Genomic DNA, 24,531 nt, shown 5'->3' on the forward strand with positions numbered 1-24,531 from the left:
GGGCGCCTGGCTGGCTCAGTTGGTAGAGCATGCGACTCTTGATCTCAGGGTCATGAGTTCGAGCCCACGTTGGACGTGGAGCCTACTAAAAAAAAAAAAAAAAAAAAGAATAAGAAATAAATGCAGTAAATGACTGCTGCCCTGGGGGGATGAGTACCCTGGTTCCTGAGGCCTCGCTGCTTGTGGGGCCCCTCCCTCCCAGACCCCCCATTTCCTGGGGCAGAGGACGGCAAGGGGCTTCCGGGACCTGCATACTGTCTCCCCCACCCCATCCCATCCAGACTGCCATACTTCCTCCTCATGTAAATCCCCTCCCTCTTCCTCCAAAACCCCCGCCCCTTACCTCCAGCCTTCCCCAGGGCCCTGCCCAGGACTCAAGGGGATTCCAGCTCCTTCAAGGTCTTCCTTTTCTTGGAGACCCTTCCCCAGTGTGGAAGCAGCCACAGGGACAATGCAGAGAACCCACATGGGACACCTTGCATGGTGTCTCAGTCTGCTCAGCCCCGGCAAGAATGGGGCATTTCTGCTCCAGCCCCCACTTCCCTGACCCACACCTGGGCCTCGTCAGCCCCAGGACCCCATTCACCTCCGACGCCCCAAATGTTCATCAGTACAGCCCTCTCACTTGTTAACTCTGGTGATGCTTTGGGATCTGACCAAGACTTCTGGTCCCTAACCAGTGCCTCTTCTCTTGGGTGTTAGCTCATTCCTCATGTTCTTCCTTCTGAATCCATCAAAGACCCTGCTGCTGAGTTATTTCAACAATATTTAATTGCACATCTCCTGTGTACCAGGCACAACTCTAGGAGAGAACAGAAATGGTTCCCACTCTCCTAGAGCTTACAATCTAATGGGAGACGCACACAGTCTAGGAAAGTGGTTCTCAACCAAGGACGATTTTGTATCTCCCTAGGGAACGTTTGGCAACGCCTGGAGACGACTTGGCTGTCACAATTTGGGGTGTGGGGTGCTGCGAGCATCTACTTGGTAGAGACCAGGCATGCTGCGAACACCCTATAATGCAGAGTACCCCCTGAGACTGAGAAAGCTTGGTTTACTAGAGGAGGCACACAGTCTATTGGGAGACATCTGAGTTTCATAGCCACATGAGCTAATGCAAAGCAGCAAAGGCCACGATATGATGAAGAAGGAAATTTAACCTCATCAGGGAGGTCAGAGGGGCTTTTTGGAGGAACTATTGCTTAAAGTAGGATTTGAAAGATGAACAGGAGGTAACCTCCCTGTGAATGAAAAAGAAATTTCCAGCAAGAAGGGAAAGCATTGTAATGGTCACATCACGAGGTGAGGATGGGGAACCGATGGGACCTGGCATGCAGCTGACATTTGGCTCAATAAATGCATCTTCAATCAATGAATGAATAAACTGGTCTGTAAGTTTCCTGATGGGTGGCATTAGCATTATCCCATTCTCAAACTACAGTGGACAAAAATCAGTATTACATGGATAATTGACTTAAATGTGAAAAGTTCTAAAAGACAATATAGGAAAATATCTTTATGACCTTGGAGTAGGAAAATATTTTTTAAACAGAACATGAAAGACAGGAAAAAGTGATAAATGTGACTACATTGCAGTTGAGAACTGCGTATCAAAAACATCATTAAGAGACTGGAAAGGCAAACCACAGAGTAGAAAAAGATAGATATATACATTTGCAGCACATAAAACCACCCCAAGGGCTTGTTTCCAGAATATATAAAGAACCTCTACAAATCAATAAGAAGCTCTATAACCTAATAATAATTTTATTTATTTATTTTAATGTTTATTTATTTTTGACAGAGAGAGACAGAGCAAGAGTGGGGGAGGGGCAGAGAGAGAGAGGAGACCCAGAATCTGAATCAGGCTCCAGGCTCTGAGCTGACAGCTCAGAGCCCGACGCGGGGCTCGAACTCACAGACCACGAGATCATGACCTGAGCCGAAGTCGGACGCTCAACCGACTGAGCCACCCAGGCGCCCCTCACCTAATAATAATTTTAAAAAAGGTTGGCAAAAGCCCCAGACAAGTGACTTCCCCAAAGAGGAAATCCAAAGGGCCAAAAAAAATAAAAATAGAATTGTCAGTCGAAAGCGCATTGAGATTAGCAAGAATTTTAAAGTTGGAAAATACCAAGTGTTGGCAAGGATGTGAAGCAATGGAGCCAAGGGGATTTGCAGACACTGCTGGTGGGACTCTAAGCTGATAGAAATACTCTGGGGGATATTGGGGGAGTATGTAGCAAAGCCAGACAAACATACCCAATAGCCCAGACACTCATAGGTAGACACTCTCCATAAACACCTGTTTACATGCCTCAGGACACTTGTATAAACGCTCACGGGAGCATTAGTCATCACAGCCTAACACTGGGAACAACCTAAATGCTCATGAACAAAAGAATGGACAAACACATGGACACATGGGCTGTAGTCATACTACAGAGAACTACACAGCAAAAAAAAAAAAAAAAAAAAAAAAAAAAAAAAAAATTAACACATCAACTAATGAAAGAATATGTTACCCTGATCCCGTATACGTTTTTTCAAAAATAAATTAAACCAACTGTCTACTTATGCATAATGAAAGCTGCAAAGAGAAGCAAAGGAGTTAACTAGATGAACTTCAAGGAGAAAGGAAGGCATGGTCACGTGCTAAAGGCACACGGGGGAGGTTAGGTCTTATGTCTTGATCCGGGTGTTTATTTTACGATAGTTTATTAAGCTGTGCATCTGTGTTTTATCACGTTTTCAATGTATTTATTTCCCAATAAAAATGGAGTGGATAGATTTTTTCTTTTAAGTTTCTTTAAATATTCTTCTAAGTTTATTTATTTAAGAGAGAGTGAGAGAGCAGGGGAAGGCAGAGAGAGAGAGAGAGAGAGAATTCGAAGCAGGCTCCACACGGTCAGCACAGAGCCTGATGCAAGGGTTGAACTCACAAACTGTGAGATCATGACCTGAGCCAGTATCAAGAGTTGGACGCTTAACCAACTGAGCCACCCAGGCGCCCCTACTTTGTGTAGTTTTTAATTGCCATAATCAAAAGTTAAAACCAGTTCTTGCCTTATGAATGGTCCTGAGTATGATCTTGCCCCGTGTGGTAGAACCTTTGGAGCAGAAATAAATCTAGACAGTATGAGTGACATAAAGCTGTCAGATCAGAAACAATTTTTTAAACTACTTTTTCAAAATAGTCTAAAGCAGGGGTGCCTGGTGGTTCAGTCAGTTAAACGTCCGATTCTTTTTTGCTTTTAATTTTAATGTTTCATCTTTGAGAGAAAGAGAGAGAGAGAGAAAGCAAGAGCAGGGGAGGGGCAGAGAGAGAAGGAGACACAGAATCTGAAGCAGGCTCCAGGCTCTGAGCTGTCAGCACAGAGCCCGACGTGGGGCTCAAACAACCTGAGCCAAAGTTGGACGCTTAACCGACTAAGCCACCCAGGCGCCCCATAAATGTCCGACTCTTGATTTCAGCTGTCATGATCTCACATTTGTCATGATCTCACATTTGGTGAGTTCGAGCTCTGTATTGGGCTCTACACGGACAGCATGACAGCATGAAGTCTGCTTGATTCTCTCTCTCCCTCTCTTTCAAAATAAATAAACTTAAAAACATATACACATATGTATGTACGTATGTGTATATACATATATAGATAGATAGATAGATAGGTATAGATATAGAGATATAGATAGATAGATATTTTAAGTCTAAAGCAGCATTGTTATTTGGGAACAAACATTTTGACCCTTCGCATCTGCCAGAAAGAACTCAGTTTTTACAGCTCTGTGTGCAAAGGAAGAAAAACAGTAATATGTTACCGTCTACACACGTCAAAGACACCACGAGCCTCACACCGGTGTGTTCGCATTGAAAAGAGATGCTTCTGGGCTCCCGTCTCCTCCAGCCCATGTGCATCTTGATCATCGGTCACCAGGTGGGAGCTGCCAAGGGCGGGGCTCCCCTGGTCTCACCTGTGTGGCGTCCCTCGCCATGCAAGGACCGACCTCCCGGGGACTAAGGGAGGTCGTCAGGGGGGAAGAAGGGAATGCAGGGGTGACCCTTCCAAAGGGTTTCTCAGCCCACGGCACCCCAACTCCCCCACACTCACCTGACCAGCGATGTAGATGGGCAGGAAGATCCAGGCCAACATCAGCACGGAGAACAAGCCCTGCCCGGGGAAAAGAGAGTCAGGACTCGGCTCCCGCCAACCTCAAGGCGCTCATCTGGATCTCCCTCTGCCCCTGGAGGTAGCCAGGCCTGGCTCCACCTCTGGTTCAGTCTGCGTACCTCACCCTCCCTGGGCCATCATATTTCCACGTTTAAGTGGCAGAAGGGGACGAAGGAGGGAAGAGTGGAAATAGAAGCTTTTCCGTGACTCCTCATCCGGTGTCACCCTAAACCTCACGTCCTCCCCCTTCCTCCAGGCGTATCCCCTCCCTCGTTGAGCCAGGCTGGGCTTTGTAAGGGATCCTGCCATACGGTAACACGTGTAGTGTAGGCCGCAGGGTAGAATGAGCACTTTAAAAATATTAGTCACAGGGCGCCCGGGTGGCTCAGTAGGTTAAGTGTCCAACTCTTGCTTTCGGCCCAGGTCAGAGTTCACGAGTTCAAGACCTGCAGTGGGTTCTACACCGATAGTGCAGAGTCTGCTTGGGATTCTCTCTCTCTTTCTCTGCCCCTCCCCTGCTCACATTCTCTCTCTCTCTCTCTCTCTCTCTCTCTCAAAATAAATAAACTGGCTGGCTCAGTCAGTGGAGCATATGACTCTTGATCTAGGAGTTGTAAGGTCACGCCCTATGTTGGGCATAGAGCTTATCTATAAATTAAATAAATAAATAAATAAATAAGTGAATCGTTTGTTTCAAAGAAAGTGAGTCACTATGAAGATGAAAATCACCACTAACAGTGCAAGCCCTCCTCCTCAGTGAAAATCATATCCTTCACGAGCCCTGCCCCATAGGACAGTGTGTCCTCGCTCTTGGGCATCCGGGCAAGATAGGTCAAAGCACCACACCACAGATGTCACCTGCTTTTTGTGATACACAGAAAAACCCTCTGGTCCCGGGACACCTTCTGGCTTCTGCATCCGCAGGGAAGGGATTCGGAGCCCTCTTCTCCCACACAGTGGTTTATTAGGGTCCTGACCTTACCGGCCAGCACCGAGCACACCCACGCAAGCCAGAAGCCTGCAGGTCAAACTAGTTTTAGCTGGCGAGGGGTACCCTTGATACTTCCTGCTTGTCTCCTCGTGAAGTACTGCTCCATTTTTACAAGTACGGGGCATTCACACTGTCCCCCAGGGTCACCTACTGGGCAAAGGGTGAGCTGTAGACACCCCGGTAAGATACTTACATTCAACTCATAAGCAGTTACGGAAAGGCCCGCAGCAGCACCCGACCCTGCCAGGCCTACAAAATGCCCACTTCCGACATTGCTGGCAAACAAGGACGCACCCACCTGTAGGGAGACAGACAAGTCAGATCCTGGAGCCAAGGTCTACAGTATCTTCTCCCCACCCCCAGTTCTTCCCGTGCTCCAAAGGGACCAAGACAGAAGGAGAAATAGAGAAGGCAGGGCCATCCCTAGCCCATCTGGCATCTTCCTTTTTTTCAAATTAGAAAGACTCGTCTTCCCCCAAACTCTCTTACTTCCATCTATCAGTTATTGGCACAGTAAGTATGCATCTTTATGATGCCTAAAATGTGAATCATACCCCATAGGGTAGTGCAGTGCACAACATGAACAACTGTATGCATCGTCCCTGGGGGAAAGGATGACAGGTATTGTGGAAGGTGCTTCATGAGGAGAATCAGGGAGCCTTTGTTATATATCCCAGTTCTGTTATATATCCCAGTTCTGTTTCTACCTTGGCAAAGTAAATAGTTCTCCTTCTGGTAGAACATTAAGTGGCCAAGCCTATACTCAATGGCCCTAATCCCTGGTCTCAACAGATTGAACCAGACACCCCAGTTACTTGGCCCAAAGTAGGTAAATTACATTTTCTCTCCTAAGAATCTGGAACTGGGACACCATCTCCGTTACTAAATCCTAGCTAGTTTCTCTCACTGAGGCCTATAGTCTCTTGATTAAACATAGAGCTTGGTCAGAGATGAAAGACTGATAAAGGTATATTAGCACCAAACTGTGACTTTTTCTTTTATGCAGTCAGGAGGAGTGACGTAGAATAGGAAAGGGATGATGTTCACACTATGCGATCTGAAGTTATTTAATGCTATGTCAGTGTGTAGCTGGAAAATCTTAGAGTGACTGTTACTCATACTTCGGGAAACACTCGAATACAAGCTCCTTGAGGGTGAAGACCAGCTTACTGATGTGTTGGACACAGTGCCAGACATACTCCTCGGTGAATATATATTTTTAGGGAATTTGTTGAACATATAACGCAAGGCATGTCGTTGGTACCTTCTGAGAACAGTATGGTCATTGTCTCCACACATTTCACTGAGCAGGGGCTCAGATACCACTTGTCTGTCTGCACCTTAAACCCTACATCTTTTGGACTCAGTGCGAATGGGAGCGGTCCTTCCTCTTCTTAGTTCAAAGATTCCACTCTTATTTCAGGAGATTCTAAGTAAACTATTATCCCTGACCATCCATGACGTAGGCAGGCCCATACACACCTGGGTGCGTGTGTGTGTGTATGTGTGTGTGCACGTGCATGCTGTATTTGGCAATGCCCTGAGGTCCACTCGAAAAGAAAACACCAATTGGACTGCTGTGTTTGTTATTTGTGTTTTCAACATCCATTCCGCCTTGTCCCAGTAACGCTTTCTAGCCCCTTCCCATCTCATCGCATATGCTTGAGGACAGGTTCCAAGCTCCACCCCCCCACCCCCCCCACCCCCCCCGCCCCAGCTCAGGCATTGAGTGTGTGACCCAGACTTGAGCCAATTAGCATATCAAACTACCCTGGTCACAGTGACTGGCACAGAGGTGGGCATGGGACACCATCAGAGATGAGATATTTTCCATGCTCTTCCGTGCACTGGGACTTGAGAGGATGAGAAGCCTAGAGCAAACTCTGCCATCCTGTTGCCATGAAGTTGACTCTGTTTGGGGAATAGCGCTCATCCAGAAGAAGAGAAATTGATATGGAGGAAAGGAAGGAAGGGAGGGAGGGAGGGAGGAAGGGAGGAAGGGAGGAAGGGAGGAAAGAAGGGAGGGAGGGAGGGAGGGAGGGAGGAAGGAAGGAAGGAAAGAAGGAAGGAAGGAAGGAAAGAAGGGAGAGAGGGAGGGAAAGAGGGAGGGAGGAAGGGAGGAAGGAAAGGTTAAAGAGCGGAAGAGAGGGAGGGATGGAAACCAGGTCCTAATGATATCACTTGAGCCCTTGCACTCAACCATACCTGAAACCAGCCTAACTGATTGAGTTGGAGCTAAGCCTTCTCTAGACCGTGACTTCACACAACGTGCAACCCGGGTCCTGAGAGACCAAAGGCTAGACAGACCATCAGCATGTGAAGAAGTGACTTCAATTGAACCAAAGACCACTTACTGGCCACCACACCATGTCCCCTCCAGCTAGGAAGTAGCCTTTCACTGTGTCTCTTTTGGTCTTCACTGTGGACTGAAACAAAGAAGAAGGGTGGGTAACAGTCAGAGGCATCCCGAAGTGCCAAAGCCATGGAAAACCAACCGGGAGTCCAGCAGGCCAGATCTGGACAGCAAATATAGGGTGCTTTGGACCCACGGTTTTTAAGATTTTAATTTGAATGCTTTAGAGGAGACAAATTCTTCAGGTCAATACAACCCCTGCTTATGGCTCCCTTACATGTCTGAGTTTTCAACCCATGCTCATCGCTAGGATGGCTCATAAGGGGCACCATTTATTGAGTGTTAGTGCTACATAGTGTCACAGGAGCACAGCCATCAGACGCCCCTAAGCATCTCTGCGCTTTATCTCATGTTAATCCTTACAAACTCCTATGAAGTTGGTATCATGAGGCCCATCTAACAGATGAAGAAAATGAGACTCAGAAGTAAAGTCACTCTAGTGCCATTGTTTCCTGAGAGCGGAAGTGCCGGGAATTCAGGTCCAGGTCAGCCTTGGGAGCCCATGTCCTTAGCCGGCCAACAAAACCGTCTTTAGAAGGAGCGAGCTTCTAAGCATCGAAGGTGTTCGAATAGACACATTTCGGCTGCTAAGTGGCTTGTCTGATCTTGGCAAGCAGTTGCACGTCTCTGAGCCTGGGTGTGAACGCCGGTGAGGGGATTCTTACCGGATAGGACATGGCAGGAAATGGTACCTTTTCATCCCTGCAAATGACCTTGCTATAGAAAACCGAACCTGAGGCTCATTCCGGCTCATTCCTGACACAGGAAGTATTTTTTTAAAATAAAGAACTCCAGGGGCGCCTGAGTGGCTCAGTCGGTTAAGCGTCCGATTTCGCTCAGGTCATGATCTCACGGTCCGTGAGCTCGAGCCCCGCGTCGGGCTCTGTGCTGACAGCTCAGAGCCTGGAGCCTGCTTCGGATTCTGTGTCTCCCTCTCTCTCTGACCCTCCCCCGTTCATGCTCTGTCTCTCTCTGTCTCAAAAATAAATAAACATTAAAAAATATTTTTTTTAATAAAAAAAATAAATAAATAAAAAATAAAATAAAATAAAATAAAGAACTCCCGGGGCACCTTGGTGGCTCAGCAGGTTAAGTGTCCTCCAGCTCAGATCATGATCTCACGGTTCATGAGTTCGAGCCCCACATTGGGCTCTGTGCTGACAGCGTGGAGCCTGCTTGGGATTCTCTGTCTCTGTCTCTCTCTCTCTCTCTCAAAATAAATAAATAAACTTAATTTTTTTTTTTTTAAATAAAGAACTCCTTGAAAGGGATTATCTAAATCCAGGGCTCCCAAACTAGTAATATATCAGAGACTCCTGGTCCTCTTGGGAAAATACCGATTCCTAGTGCCTCCAACCTCACCCTAACTTAACCCTGACCCCAAGGCTGTCTGACACGAAAACTCTTACTCTCAACAACGTCTCCTCCGTCTCACTATGTCCTGCTAAGAGCGGAGGGCAGGGGAGTGTGCAGAGAAAGGTCTTTGGAACGTCCAGCACTTGCATCCCCTTGTTGACTTGGAGGAGGAAAAGCTAAGGGGTAGGAGTAGAAAAATGATGTATAAATAGTTGGAGGAAAGTGGGGACACCTTGGGGCTCAGCTTTCAAGTCTTTTGTACCAAATGGCCTAAAACCCAGATAGCAGTATCTTCTCTTCAGCATCCTTATCCCAAAATTACTCATGTTCTGAGCATGGAAGGAGTTCCTAGGGGCACCTGGCTGGCTCAGTCAGAGGAGGGGCATGTCATTCTTGGTCTTGGGGTCACGAGTCTGAGCCCCATGCCAGGTGTAGAGATTACTTAAACAAATAAGAACTTTAAAAGAATAAAGAATTCCTAGAAGTTGGTAAGTAAAAGAACAAGAACCTAATGAAAATGGGAAAAATATATGAAACCGTGCATCACAGAAAGGAATGAAGTGGTCTTTAAACATATGTAAGGGTGTCCAGCCTCATTTATTATAAGATAAATGCAATTTTTTTAGAGAGAGGGAGCGTGAGTGGGGGAGAGGGGCAGAGGGAGAGAGAATCCCAAGCAGGCTCCGTGCTGTCAGCACAGAGCCCAACACAGGGCTTGAACTCTCAGACCGTAACATCATGACCTGTGCCAAGGTTCTATGCTCAACCAACGGAGCCACCCAGGCACCCCAATCCTGTGCAACTTTTAAAAAGACAAGGAAGCTTCTATGCACTGATATGAAAAGATATCCCAGAGATCATGATAGGTGAAAAACAGCAAGGTAAAAAAACAACAGTATAATAACCTACTTCCTATTTAAGAAAGAGGTAAATATACATGATAATATTTGCTTGGATTTCCATAAGGAAACTCAAATTAATGTACAAACAAGGTTACAACAGTGGTTACTCGTGAAGGGAAGGGTAGTAGTGAAATTTTCACTATGTTTTTTTTATGTTTATTTATTTCTTTTCTTTTTTTTTTTTTTAGTGTTTATTCATTTTGAGAGAGAGAGAGTGGGGGAAGGGCAGAGAGAAAGGGAGAGAGAGAACCCAAAGCAGGCTCCGGGCTATCAGTGCAGAATCTGACTCAGGGCTCGAACTCACAAACCTTGAGATCATGACTCCTGAGCCAAGAACAAAAGTCAGGACACTCAACCAACTGAGCCACCCAGACCCCCCCTAAGTTGCTTTTATTTGAACCTGGTGACTGTATTGCCTTAAAAAACAAAAAACAAAAAACTGGGGCACGTGGGTGGCTCAGTCGGCTAAGCGTCCGACTTCAGCTCAGGTCATGATCTCAACAGTTTGTGGGTTCAAGCCCCGTGTTGGGCTCTGTGCTGACGGCATGGAGCCTGGAGCCCACTTTGAGTTCTGTGTCTCTCCGTGTCTCTTTGTCCCTCCCCTGTCCTTGCTCACACACTCTCTCTCTCTCAAAAATAAAAAACATTAAAAAAATTGTTTTAAAAAGATTGCTTTAAAAAAGAAAAAAGAATATGGGCTTCAAAGTGAAGGAGATATGGATTCTAACCCAGCTGTGCTAACTTACTAACATACAAGGAGTTTCCATTTTTGAGCCTCAGTGTCCTTATCTATAAAATGGGTACAGCAGTAGCGTCTTCTTCATAGACATCTGTGCAAATTACATGACATAGCATGAGATGAAAGTGCCTAAGATAGCACCTGACCCATGGTCAACTCTGTATTTTTACAAGTTTAAAGTTCTAATTACTTTACGACCTTGGGCGAGTTTCTTCCTCTGCCTCCTCTGGCCTGGCTTACCCAAAGTCCAACAGCCAGGACGAAGAGGAAGTACAGAACCAACACCGCGATGTCACCTGGCTCCAGGCTCCTCTGGGGAAAAGCCTCCAGGGGATCGGACTCCGTGGGCTGAGGACTGCTGGAGCTGCTCTCCATGGTCCTGAGCAAACTTTCAATCCTGCGGGAAGTGCAAAAGCGGGTCAGATGCCAGCACCAGAGCTACTTCCTCACCCTCTGCGTGGCTACCTCCTTGGAGCAAGCGAAAGGACACCTGTGGAGACATGTGTAGTGGGGACAGATCCCCCAGGAAGGCAGATCCACCCACCCACCCACCCATCCACCCATCCATTCACTCATTCATTCAGCAAACGAACGATTTGAAGTCACATCAAATCAACAGCTACTTTTTAGCAACTCAGCCACTCACTCGGCAAAATATTAAGAACAAACTGTGAACAGTACAGATGGTTTCATCATCCCATCCCACTTCAGGAGCACATGACCAAGAGTGAGAGTAAAACAAGACACTGGAGTTGTTTCCCATTTCTGAGGAACCTCGGAGGTAGGCAAGAGTTGAGCCAACATCTTGTCTGAGGGTCGGCGGGACACTAGTCTTGTTCCAATACGGGCCAGGCCCGTAAAACTGAATATATTTTGTAATATATATAGCACCTCCTACATCATTCTAAGTGTTTACAAACCTGTAAAGTGGGCACTATTGTTTTCATCCCCATTTTACAGATGGCAAAATTGAGACACAGGGAACTTGTCTAAGATTAATATGGCTCAAGTGGCAGAGACAGGACTTGAAGGCAAATAATCTTGCTCCAGAATCCATGCCTTGAACCACTGTGTCCTCGGCTGTTTCTCAGTATACTGTACTTCTGTGGGCAATTTCAGGGATTCCTATGGGGAACAGAATGTCCCCCTCAAGGATGGGCACCTTCTAATCCTCAGAACCTGTGAATATGTTAAGTTACATGGCCAAAAGACAATTGAGTTTACAAACAGAATGAAGGTTGCCAGTCAGCTCTCCTTAAAATTGGGAGATTTAAAAAAAAAAAAAAATTAAAAAAAAAAATGGGGCGCCTGGGTGGCTCAGTCGGTTAAGCGTCCGACTTTGGCTCAGGTCACGATCTCGCGGTATGTGAGTTCGAGCCCCGCGTCGGGCTCTGTGCTGACTGCTCAGAGCCTGGAGCCTGTTTCAGGTTCTGTGACTCCCTCTCTCTCTGACACTCCCCCGTTCATGCTCTGTCTCTCTCTGTCTCAAAAATAAATGTTAAAAAAAAAAAATTTAAAAAAAAAATTGGGAGATTTTCCCTGAAGTGTCTGAGTGAGATAATTGCAACCACAAAGGTCTTTTTTTTTTTTTTTCAACGTTTTTTATTTATTTTTTTGGGGACAGAGAGAGAGACAGAGCATGAACGGGGGAGGGGCAGAGAGAGAGGGAGACACAGAATCGGAAACAGGCTCCAGGCTCCGAGCCATCAGCCCAGAGCCTGACGCGGGGCTCGAACTCACGGACCGCGAGATCGTGACCTGGCTGAAGTCGGACACTCAACTGACTGCGCCACCCAGGCGCCCCATCACACAAAGGTCTTTAAAAGTGAAGAGAGAATCCGAAAAGAGAACCAGCATGAGAAGGATTTGGACCAATGTTGCTGGCTTTGAAGATGGAGTAAAAGGGCCCACAAACCAAGGAAAGCAGGCAGCTTCTAGAAGCTGGGAACAGAAATGAACGCATTCTACCCTAGAGCATCCGAAAGGAATTCAGCCGTGCTGTCACCTTAATGTTAGCCCAGGGAGACCCATTTAGAACTTGTGACTTCCAGAACTGTAAGATAATAACCCTGCATCGTTTCAAGCCACTACCTTCTGGTGATTTTTTGCAGCAATAATTGGAAACTAATAAGACTCCTAAGGGTGATTTTCAACCATAAGCGATTTGGGCATGGACTTATTCCCAGTGTGTGACTCCACTCTGGAGGTCTGGGAGTGAAAAGACTCATGATGCCCCCCACGATGTGCCGCCCAATAATGGGGAAATTCACTCGTCAGATAACAATACAGAGATGGTCCATATGGGGAGGTGTTCAGAGACAGATGTGTTTAGGATTCAAGCTCAGGAGCTGCGCCACTGGCTTCACCGCTCAGCAATCCTTAGAACGGGGACAAACTCCCTAACTGGGCGATAAGAGTATATATCCATAGATGGCTGAGCTCATACCTGGGAAGGGTGGAATGCAGCATTCGCACAGCTGTGCTTAATCAATTCTGGCTCCTTTTCTTATCACCATCACTATTATTTTCTACAAGATGCAGTGAGTGAGGTAAGGACCACTTCATTGTCAGCGGAGGAATCCAGCCAGTAGCATATAAACTGAGTTTTGAAGAATGAGTCGGTGGTCCTACACGTATGAGCAGGGATGGGGAGCATCCCAGGCCAAGACCACAGCATCTACACACTGAGGGGTGAATAAGCATGTCACGTTTAAGGAATCGCCAGATTCTCGCCTGAGTATTAGGTAAGATTAGGAAGAGGGGACTGGGCAGTGGGGCCGATCAGATATGAAGGTGACTATCTCAGCCCTTTGATGTCATTAAAGGATTTTTATAGGGTCAGCGATTCCCAACTTCTCAGACATCAAAATAGCAGATATTTTTATAAAGATTTTTAAATCAATTTATTTATTTTGAGAGAGAGAGAGAGCAGGAGCAAGGGAGGAGCGGAGAGGGAGCAGGGAAGAGAGAATCAAAGCAGGCCCCACGATGTCTCCGTGCAGCCTGACGCGGGGGTCAAACTCACAAACCCAGAGATCATGGCCTGAGCCGAAACCAAGACTCAGACGCTTAACCGACTGAGTCACCCAGGTGCCCTCGCACATCACTTTTTAAAAAGTCAATACAATGCTCTAAGTCCGAAAGAAATAAAAGGAAAGCCATTTATGATAAACTGATGAATGCTTCAACATATCACCCATCTGCCGACTCCACAGGAGACCCCAAGGGGAGACCCCAAGAACAGTCAGATACTTGCACCCACTATGCTAAGTTTTGAACTTAAGGGAAATGAGAAAGTCGGAAGCCATTTTAGCGCAAAACCTCAGAATCAAAAGTGAATCCGCAGAGGAACAGCACCAGCATCAACAATGTGGGGGTTGAGGTGCTGACCCTCTTGTGCAGCCGAAAATCCACGTGCGGTTTTTGACTCCCCCAAAATGTAACTACAAATAGCCTACTGTGATTTTAAATGTTATGGAAAAGTCCAAGCAATACCATGTTTTTAAGACAGAGCACTGAAAAATATTTGAGACAATGCTATGAAGATAAAAGCAGGCACATTCTTTGCTTTAAAAACTTTGGGGCGCCTGGGGGGCTCAGTTGATTAAGCGTCCGACTTCGGCTCAGGTCACGATCTTGCAGTTCGTGAGTTCGAGCCCTTCATTGGGCTCTGGGCTGACAGCTCAGAGCCTGGAGTCTGCTTCAGATTCTGTGTCTCTGGCTCTCTCTGCTCCTCCCCCACTTGTGTTCTGTCTCTCTCTCTCTCAAAAATAAATAAACATCAATCAACAAATAAACAAATATCAAAAAAAAATTTAAATTAAAAACAAACCACTTGGTGTTTCATATACCCTGGAGCTCTAGTCTATAAGCATGCTGTTCACCCACATGCAAGTCTGGAACATCTCGAAAGTTCATGCTGCATGGGGCAGTTCTGTGCATTTCGGGGAGTCTAGCATCTCTGGTCTCCATGCACTGAAGGCCAGTGGTACCCCCAAACGACTGTCATAAGCAAAGATGCTCCCATACTTTTTCAAAGCATCTCCTGTTGGGCAGCCATGCCCCCACGGCACACCTGTGCTCTGGGTTAAGGGACAAGGGAGTTGTAGGATCCAATGGGGGTGAGGGTAGGTTGACTAGAAGCAGGAAGGTGACCGTGTAATGCCACAGACTTTAGATGAAATCTAGAGGGGCGTGCGAGAGGATGTGAGAAATAACTTGGGGTTAAAATCAACAGTGCATGGGGCGCCTGGGTGAATCAGTCGGTTAAGCGGCCGACTTCACCTCAGGTCATGATCTCGCGGTCCGTGAGTTCGAGCCCCGCGTCGGGCTCTGTGCTGACAGCTCAGAGCCTGGAGCCTGTTTCGGATTCTGTGTCTCCCTCTCTCTCTGACCCTCCCCCATTCGTGCTCTGTCTCTCTCTGTCTCAAAAATAAATAAACGTTAAAAAAATTTTTTTTAAAAATCAGCAGTGCTTGGGGCGCCTGGGTGTTTCAGTCGGTTAAGCGTCCGATTTTGGCTCAGGTCATGATCTCACGGTTTGTGAGTTTGAGCCCCGCACTGGCCTCTGTGCGGACAGCTGGGAGCCTGGTGACTGTTTCGGATTCTGTGTCTCCCTCTCTGTCTGCCCCTCCCCTGCTCACACTCTGTCTCTCCTTCAAAAATAAATAAACATTCCAAAAAAATTTTTTTAAAAATCAATAGGGCTTGGTGATTAATCAACAGGGTAAGGATTGGGGAGTAATTTCCCGCAGACAGAACAGCCTGATTACCTGGGCAAGCTGTTCCTTGTTCCTAGAATACGTTTCCTCATCCTCAATAACTCTTTGTTATGGGGTGGGGGAGGCTGTCCTGTGCAACACAGGATGTTTAACAACCTCTCTGGTAGCTACCCACTGGATGCCAGGAGCATCTTCTCCCAATTGTAAGAGCCACAGAAGTCCCCTGGGTGGAGAACAGGACCTTAGAGCCCTATAAGAGGGGACTGGATGTTCACTTAGACAAGATGCCTCAGGGGGGCGCTCTATGATCTTACGTTTCCTTCGCATGCCAAGTATGACTTTGAACTTCTCCCTGGGGCTGCACCTTGCCTAGTTCTGTTGGGAGGGTGCTCACAGCTTCTCAGACCTAATCTTCCCTGGAAGGGAAGACCCAAGCAGCCATGGGTCCACCGCATTTATGGAGGGGAAAGAGGGAAGGAAGAGAGAAGGAGGGAAAGAGGGAAGCCAGCCAGTAGTGGGCAGACCCAGCTCAGACACTTACTCTGTCCTAATACAGGAGGAAGTTGAGTAGCAGAAGCCAGGATCCCCCTCACCCAGCAGTCAATCAGCCTAGATTTCATGGCAATTGTCATCTGTGAAATGGGGTAATATCCTGCTCCGGACCAACCTAACTGGACCAGACACCTGCAAAGTCTTTGTTCAAGAAAGTGGGAAGGGAGGCTAGTTTCTTGGGTCAGAAGAGAGGCTCGTAAAAAAGGGTCTTACCAGGAGAGGCACATTTTGGAGGCTTGGAGAGGAAGGGGCTGGATGGTCCCTCAGGGTAGCTCAAGGGTGAAATCCCTATTAGGTAGGTAGGGTCAGTGCACGTGATCAGCCAAGAAGCTGTGGCCGGGAGAGGTTTAGCATCATGTCCACAGCCAGGGCTCGAACCCCGATCTGTATGGTTTCACAGCCTGTGTTTTTAAACACACCGACCTGCTGCTTCCAAATCCAGGGGCTTCGGGGAAGGTGAGGGCTTAGAGCTCAGGAAGCAGTTCAAGGTGGAGATTGATGCAGAATTGAGGAGTAGGGTGGATGGTTCTAGAACCCAGCAGGTCTGAAAGGGAGGAAGGAGGGGCAGTGGGTTGAAGGGTGAGGCGGCCCCTCCCCCAGCTGCCCCTTGCAGGCCTCTGCCCGCCAGGCACCGAGGGCGGTGGGAGCGGATAAACAACTTATTCATCACAGCTCCGGGCAGGCTGGCACCGACTCCAGGCTCTTCCTGGGTCCCAGGGAGGTGGGGGCCCTGCCAGGGGCCGGGAGGGACCGGCCCGTGGGTGTGGCAGGATTAGGAGCGGGGATCAGAGAAGCTGTGAACCCCAGCGCTGCTGGTTCACCCACATGCTCACAGGCTCAATGAGCCCCTTCTGAGCAAAATCTGTGAGCACTGTGGACTGGAGGCATGGAGATCACTTCTCATCTGGTCAGCCTGTGAGGCACACACCAGTCCCCTTTACAGGTGGGAGACGGAGGCATGAAGAGGGAAAAGTGAGCTGGGCTCGAGTCTTAGCCACTTGCTTCTAGGTCACAGTAAATGCCCAGCGGTAGGATTCGAACCCAGGTCCTCAGCTGAAGGAACCTGCATTATCCGACACTGGCTGTTCTGTCGTTATTTCCTTCCTCCCTCCTGCCCGTCTTGCCTGCCTGCTCCCCTCCTCCTTCCCTCCCGCCTTTTCTGTTCTTTTCCACAAGCATTTATTAGGCACCAGCTGTGTGCCAGGGTCTGTGCTAGGCACAAAGTAGTGAGTGGGGCAGACATGGCCCCTGCAGCTCTGTACGTGAGAGCCCTGTGCCCTTGCGCTGTTCTAGACGGGGCCAAGCTGGGGGTGGGGTCCGGGTTCACCTCCTGGGAGGGACCCTCTCTGTATGGGAGGGCAGGGTTAGCGGGAGTGCGGACAAAGCTGTCCTTGTAACAACAGCTTTGTTTGTAAGAACACCCTGCCCTAGCAGTCACCCATGGGCCGGAGAACAAAGGAAGCCCAGCACCCAAGGATGTCAGCCTACCCTTTTCCTTTTAGCCGGTTACATAATTTGCCACAGCAGATGTGGAAATTTTCCACACCCCGGTGCGAGGAAAAGACCGGGAAATGCGTCCACAGGTGGGGTGGGAGCCCTAGGTTTCTTAGGCTGGTTCCCCTGTGTGCGTCCACTGCCGGGGGTCAGATTTACATTATTCTTTTTTTGAGAGAGAGAGAGAGGGGGGATGAGCAGGGGAGGGGCAGAGAGAGAGAGAGAGAGAGAGAGAGAGAGACAGAAAAAGAGAGAATCTCAAGGAGGCTCCGCGCTGTCAGCACAGAGCCTGGTGCAGGGCTCGAACTCACAAACCATAAGATCATGACCTGAGCCGAAACCCAGAGTCGCTCAGCCCAGGACGCTCAACCGACTGAGACACCCAGGCCGCCCCTACATGATTCTTTATAACTTACGTGTCTGGAAACATTTCATCACAAAAGAAACAGAAACAAACAGAACAAGATTTACAGCATAACATCATCTGCATATATTAAACACATGCAAGACACAAAATAGTTTGACGTATTTTGCCAGGACGCAGGTACATTTGTCAAACCACATTATTGGGGACAGGAAATAAAAGAGACAGACAGACAGAAACTAGGGAGGGGCCCTGCCCTGACAACAGACAACAACTATTTTCCTGCAAGACTTAATTATAGACCAAAGCTCTCTGGGAAAGAGCTGCCCTGATCGAGTGTAAAGATACTTGCACTGCAAGGCCTGATTCAAATCCTGGCTCTGCCTCGTATTAGCTCCGTGATCTTGGGTAAACAACTTCTCTGAGGCTCAGTTTCCCCATCTATAAAATGGGGGTAATACCAAGACCTATGTCACAGGCTTGTTAAAAACTTTAAGCAAGTCCATTATATAACATGATTAAGTCTAGAATACTTGGTGTATCCTTGTCCTTGTTAGAGAAAAAAAAAAAAAAAAAGAGCCTGGACTTTGTGGTCAAGTGGATCCTGGCCACCTACGTGTGTGAATCTCATTTTAAATCCACAACACCCCAGAGGTCAGGTCTCTGATTAACCCCATCGAACACGGGAGAAAAATAAAGCAGTGGCACCGGGCCCAAAGTCACACTGCTGGTAAATGACTGAACCCAGGTGCAACCCAGGCTTACCGCCTAAGTCTGTAACCGCTGCCTGGCAGGGAAAATGCCAGGGGTGGGGACCTTCAGGGATGACCTTGTCTCGTGATTCCTCAGACAGAACACGTCCAATTTGGGGAGCACGCTGTTGGAGGCCAGTACCCGCCACGACGCTCAGCGGCCACTTTGAACAACCTGCCGCTTGCAGACGCCCAAGAGCCTTAAGTCATGCGTTCATTCATTCACTCACCCATCCAGGGGTCCGTGGGCACCTGCGATGTGTGGGGGGCCCTGTGCCCAAGCGAGATGGCTACGAGGGCCATTGCCAGGGCCACACACTGTCGAAGCACTTAGAGGGTCTCCTTCTCAACTCCCGGAATCTATTGGTCCCTAATTCATTCCCTTCCACCTCCCAAGCACGGCTGAATCCATCCATTTTCCCTTTACTTCCAGGCGTCCATCCATCCCAAGCCAGCACCACCTGGGTCTACACTAGGGCGAGGACCTCTCGCCTCGTCCCCTTCCAACCCACCCCTCGGGTGGAAGCCACAGGGATCGTTGACCATAAGTCAGATCAGGACATCACTAGCCTCATCTCTCACTGGCCCTTGAGCACTACTCTGGCCTCAGGGTCTTCGCCATTCTGTTCCCTCTGCCTGGAATGCTCTTCCCTCTCTCCAGCCTCGGCTTGACCAGCTCCTATCCGGGCTTCAGATGTTATCCTACCATCACAAGCCCAGAGGAGCTCTCTCCCCATCTCAGCCTAAATCGGGTCCTTAAGTTATTTGCCGTCATAACAAAGGTGACTTTTCCTCACTGTTGAGTCAAACAAGATGTCGGGTTGGTATGAGTCATCATTGGCCGTCCCCGCTACTGTAAGCTCTTGGAAAGCAGGGACCATGTCTGTCTTGCTCACACTATTCCGAAGCTGGCACTCAATAGACATCTGGGTAGCACACATGGGATTTCCAGTAAAAAAAAAACAAACAAAAGGGGAGCCTGGGTGGCTCAGTCGGTTGGGCATCCAACTTCAGCTCAGGTCATGATCTTGCAGATTATGAGTTCGAGCCCCGCGTCGGGCTCTGTGCCGATGGCTCAGAGCCTGGAGCCTGCTTCGGATTCTGTGTCCCCCTCTCTCTCTCCCCCTCCCATGCTCATGCTCTCTGTCTCTCAATAATAAATAAACATTAAAAAAAAATTTTTTTTAAACAAACAAAACCATGGGATTTCCAGAGCTTTTGCTATATACCCTTGCACGTTATGACCCCTCCTCCCCCAAGTCCTATCCCTAAGGACTTCGGGAGGGCACCTCTCCCTTGCGCTTCTCCAGAATCATCCAGCACAACACCCACTGTCGGAAAACCAGATGTTGTGGGTGAGCTCATGGCTGTGGGAGCGGAGTCTCGGCTCTGCCTCTCACTATCAGTGCAAACCTGGGCGTGCTTCCGGATGGCTGTCTGTCTCTCTCTGTGAATCAGGGTGGCTGTGTCCTCCGCAGGGACTGACCAGGCCCAGGAGGAGGAGGCCAGTAAATGTGCCAGCACATTGCAGTGAAACTCAGATTTGCCTTGTAAATAGCAGCCGGGCAGGCAGCAGCCTATCCCTCTGGCCTTTCAGGGGTTTACAAAGATATTTCCACCCGCATTATCTCTTTGGGTCCTTGGGAGACAGCACGCCTGCAGGCTGGGCTGGGCCGGGGTTTACATTCCCATTTAACAGATAAGAAACCTGAGGCTCAGTGAAGTGAAATGATCCACCAACTCCAAACTTGGGAAGTGGACGAACGAGGACCAAGCCTGGTGCCACCGGGCTGTACCCACCCCCCCAACAACACACACTCCATGTGCCCGGTAGAGAGGAGCTATGCTCCCACCCCCGGCTCACAGCGGGAGTCCTCTCGGCCACCAGGGCCTCCCTTCCCCAGACCAACGTCCCCAGTGTGGAGAATGGGCACCGGGTTGGGCAGGGTGCCAGCAGGGAACCTTACCTTCCTCTGATGCAGGGCTCACCTGCCCTGGGGCCTGCCCGTGGCTTCTGAGGCAGAAGGAGGTTGTGGAGAAGGGCCCCACCCCCCGCCGGCTCCTCCCCCCTCCTAGCCAGGGGACAGCGGCCGCCCTCTCCTGCACCGCCTACAGCTGAGAGCCTCCTTGCAGGTCAAACTCCAAATTCCAGCCCCACTACAGGCAGGGGTGAGGAAGAGAATGATATCCCCAGGCACCAGAGACGGTGGGCCCAGCCCTGAACCCCTGAACTCTGTGCAGTCCCCAGTGGGGAGGAGGGTAATCCCTGAGCTCCGCCCACACAGCCTCCACCTGGTAGGGTGCCCATGGCAGGGAGGGGTAGGAGAGTGGCAGGAGCCCCTAACTGTCCTGCTTCACTCACCCACTCCTCCACTGGCCCGCCTCCACGCTGGGGACAGGCGGGCTTGGGACGAGCTGGGGGAAGGGGGGAGGAGAGATGCGGGGACTGGGGGGGGGGGATAAGGAGGGAGGCAGGGGACAGCGGAAAAATCCCAGGAGGGCACTTGCAGCCACGGCCCCATCACTGCAGCAGCAGTAACAGTGACCACCCTTTGTTCAGCCCCTTTTGCCGGGTGCTCTCCGGGCCAAGGCAGGCAAAGACAAGCGTCTGGAGCCCAGGGGAGCTATGGGGAACGACCAAGCCACGGCCCCGAGGGGCCCGCGGCACCGGGACAGGCAATGGAGGACAGCGCAACACTTCCACTGGATGTTCAGAGCATTCAAAAAAGTTTTGAAATAGACACTAGCATTTACAAAGCATGAGACTTTAAACAAGACCGATCTCCCACTTTCGTAGAACATTCTGAAGATCTGGGGGGCGCCTGGGGGGCTCAGTGGGTTAAGTGGCTGACTTGGAGCCTGCTTCGGGTTCTGTCTCCCCCCCTCTCTGCCCCTGCCCTGCTTGCACTCTGTCTCTCTCAAAAATAAACATTAAAAAAAAAAAACAAATCCATTATGAAGATGTGGCCACACCAGGCCCACAGTGCCACATGACAGCCACTGGCTGGAGTAGCGTCGTGGTCAACTTGTTTCACCACAGACCCCTACCTCCAACCCACCTTCTTCCTTCACCAGACCCTGCTGGGCCCTGGGTGTGCAGCACCCCCACCTTGCAGCATAATTCAGAAAGGACAGTGATAATGAAGGTGCGTCATGTTCGTTCTAAGTGCTCTCTCTTCACGTCTTCGCTCACTTGGTCTTTCCAACGACCCTGAGACGGAGCCTGATTATCTCCCTTTTACTGATGAGGAAAGAGAGAGGGCCAGTAACTTGCCCAAGGTCACCGAGAGGTGAGCGGCAGACTTAGGATGGGAACCCAGAGCCCTACAAGAGCGGGGGGGCTGGGTAGGGGGACAGCAGGCAGGTTCCGGGGTCAGAGCGAGGAGGCTGGCCAGGTGGGGCTGCGGCCCACTGGAGAGCATGTGTCCCTGCTAAAGGGGGCAGTCATGGCTCAGCTGTCATGTGAGGAGGAACACAGGCCCAATGGTGCCAGACCTTCCGATTGTTCTAGAAAACTGAAAAGTCCAGAATTTTGTGTAAAGTCTCATGACTGTCCGGGATCATAGCCTGAGCCGAAATCAAGAGTGGGACGGTGGACCGACTGAGCCACTGATGCTCCCAGAGTGGTGGGGTGGCCCCCCAAGGCAGGCTCCACGCTGCTTGAGATTCTCTAGCCCCTTGCCCCCCCCCCCACCCCCACCCCCAGCTGGAACTGGAGCTCTCTCTCTCAAAAAAAAATTTTTTTTAAATAAAGTCTCAGAAAATAAGTGAGAAGTAAGTCTCAGGGCTGTTAATCTGTAAAAGCCGGGCGTGGCCCGCTGGCTACCCCCTGAGAACAGCACGACCACGTGCAAGCGCTTTTCAGAAGTTTCTTCTAAAGTGAACATACCCCTCCCAGCTCCGCGGCCCAGCAATTGCACGCTCGGGGTATTTCTCTAGGGATGAAAACAGACGTCGCCACGAAGACTTGTACACCGAGGTCTGGCTCACCGCTGCCCCAGGTCGCACCGCGGGGACGGGGACAAGCAGGTGCCGTCACGCTCCGTGGAAAACCACGCTACTTTTCCGTAGCAACAAGCTGCCGACAGGCGCCGCCGCGGCTGAACCTCGGAGGCCGAGCCAGACGCGAAGGAATAGGTACGTACCTTCTGAACCCGGGGCCGGGGCGCAGGGGTGCGACAGCCTGGCTCGGTGCAGGGGGTGGGGGAGCCGGGGGCGGGGGGCTCCGAGCAGAGCAGGGACGGCCGCAGGCCTCTGACAAAATCCAAAGGCAGAGAAACTTTCTCCAAAGTGCTGAAAATACCTGCAGGTGTGTGTAAGGAAATGTGGGACAAAGGTCAGTGGACCCAGGCAGGTGGGCTGTAAAGGTCAGGGCGTCGTCGTCCTGGGGTAGATCGCGGGTGGGGTCTTGCTGGCTCCGGGCGGTCCTTCTTGCCTGAGGGGGTAGTTTTGGTTCCCATTAGGGGATGCTTTGCCCTCCGGCCTTTTGCCTGAGTTAAGAGATCAGCTGGAGGTAACTTAATCAATGAGAATGTTTGAGGTCAAACTTAAATAAGGTCAAAAATAAATAAATTAAAAATAAAAATAAAAAAAGATGGGGCGCCTGGGTGGCTCAGTCGGTTAAGTGTCTGACTCTTGGTTTCGGCTCTGGTCATGATCTCCCGGTTTCATGAGTTCGAGCCCCCCATCGGGCTCTGTGCTAACTGTGGAGCCTGCTTGGGATTCTGTCTCCCTCTTTCTCTGTCCCTCCCCCATTTGTGCTGTCTCTGCCTCTCTCAAATAAACTTAAAATTTTTTTTTAAATAAAAAAGAAATAGTACAATTTTATACAGTTTATAAATAATAAAGATATATATAAATATTGTAATAAATATGACATTTACGTTGGGGGGGGCGGGAATCTGTACATTTGATCGGATGCAGGAGGCAGAAAGGGAGAGGCTAAGGGCTAGAAGGTCTCTGGGTGGGGAAAAACACAAGTTTTAAAACAGGTCTTCTGGGAAGGTCTCACCTCTGTGCAAACTCCCTCTGGCATTAAGTTTCTCTTTAAAAATGTAACAGACACCGCCTACTCCCTCAGGTGCCCCTTAGGAAATTGACAAAAGACCTGACTAAAAATAAGTAGACCATAAAATGTAGAACCCAAGGAACCCTGGGGCCATAGACCGCCCCTCATACCACCGAAATGGTCAAGGGCATTCACTTCCCAATGCCCCCTCTCTGGAAAGAGAGCTTTCATACTACTCTTACTTTCTGGTCTTTTCTTTTCTTTTTTAATGTTTATTCTCGAGAGGGAGAGAGACAGAGTTCCAGCAGGGAAGGGGCAGAGAGAGAGGGAGACACAGAATCTGAAGCGGGCTCCGGACTCTGAGCTGTCAGCACAGGGCCTGACGTGGGGATCGAACTCATGAACTGAGAGATCATGACCTGAGCCGAAGTCGGACGCTTAACTGACGGAGCCACACAGGCACCCCTCTTGCTTTCTGATCTTATACTCAAATTAACTTTTTCCTGCTGCTCATTTTATTTTGTGTCCACCTCTTCATTCCTCCAAGCAGTGAGACAACAAATCCCAGGTATCGGGGTAAAAAATCCTGCAACAATTCCTTAATAAAATAGGACAGAATGTACCAACAAGGAGTATGCAAATACAGCCCGTGCTTCTCTGATGGCAGAGGCTGTTGTCCCCGCCCCCCCCCCCCAATACCACCTCCCAGCAGCTGGTCCCATTCTACTGTTTCCACTGGAGAACGCAGTCCCAATGTTTCCAAAGTGCCTGATTTTTAAGAGAAATCCCAAAGCCTGGTTTTTATGTGTAAGGTTCGGCAAGTAACTCGATATTAACAAAAATGTTAAAACATTGTAGTTTGTGAGACGACTGGGTGGCTCAGTCGGTTAAGCATCCGACTTGGGCTCAGGTTCATGAGTTCAAGCCCCACATCAGGCTTTGTGCTGACAGCTCAGATCTTGGAGCCTGCTTCCGATTCTCTCGGCCCCTCCCCTGCTGGCTCTCTGTCTCTCAAAAATAAAAACATTTAAAAAAATTGTAGTTTGTAATCGCTGATGTAGCGATTT

The 24,531-nt window shown here is 49.3% G+C and overlaps 1 protein-coding gene across 2 annotated transcripts in view; it reads right to left on the reverse strand.

Annotated features, from left to right (window-relative positions):
- SLC5A11 (solute carrier family 5 member 11) overlaps positions 1-20,669 on the reverse strand; it is a 48,468-nt gene extending 27,799 nt beyond the window's left edge. The window contains exons 1-6 of one of the 2 annotated variants that reach the window (XM_078440499.2): positions 20,424-20,669; positions 16,270-16,390; positions 10,814-11,063; positions 7,518-7,589; positions 5,357-5,461; positions 4,113-4,172 (exon numbers count right to left, since the gene is read on the reverse strand). In XM_078440499.2, coding sequence (XP_078296625.1) covers positions 4,113-4,172; positions 5,357-5,461; positions 7,518-7,589; positions 10,814-10,948 — 372 coding nt within the window. In that variant the 5' untranslated portion in view covers positions 10,949-11,063; positions 16,270-16,390; positions 20,424-20,669. The remainder of the gene's footprint in view (positions 1-4,112; positions 4,173-5,356; positions 5,462-7,517; positions 7,590-10,813; positions 11,064-16,269; positions 16,391-20,423) is intronic. The other variant, XM_078440498.1, reaches the window with a different exon arrangement.
- Between the last annotated feature and the right edge of the window lie 3,862 nt (positions 20,670-24,531).

The sequence above is a fragment of the Panthera onca genome, chromosome E3, assembly GCF_046562875.1.
Source record: "Panthera onca isolate mPanOnc1 chromosome E3, mPanOnc1 haplotype 2, whole genome shotgun sequence".
NCBI classification, from domain to species: Eukaryota; Metazoa; Chordata; class Mammalia; order Carnivora; family Felidae; genus Panthera; species Panthera onca.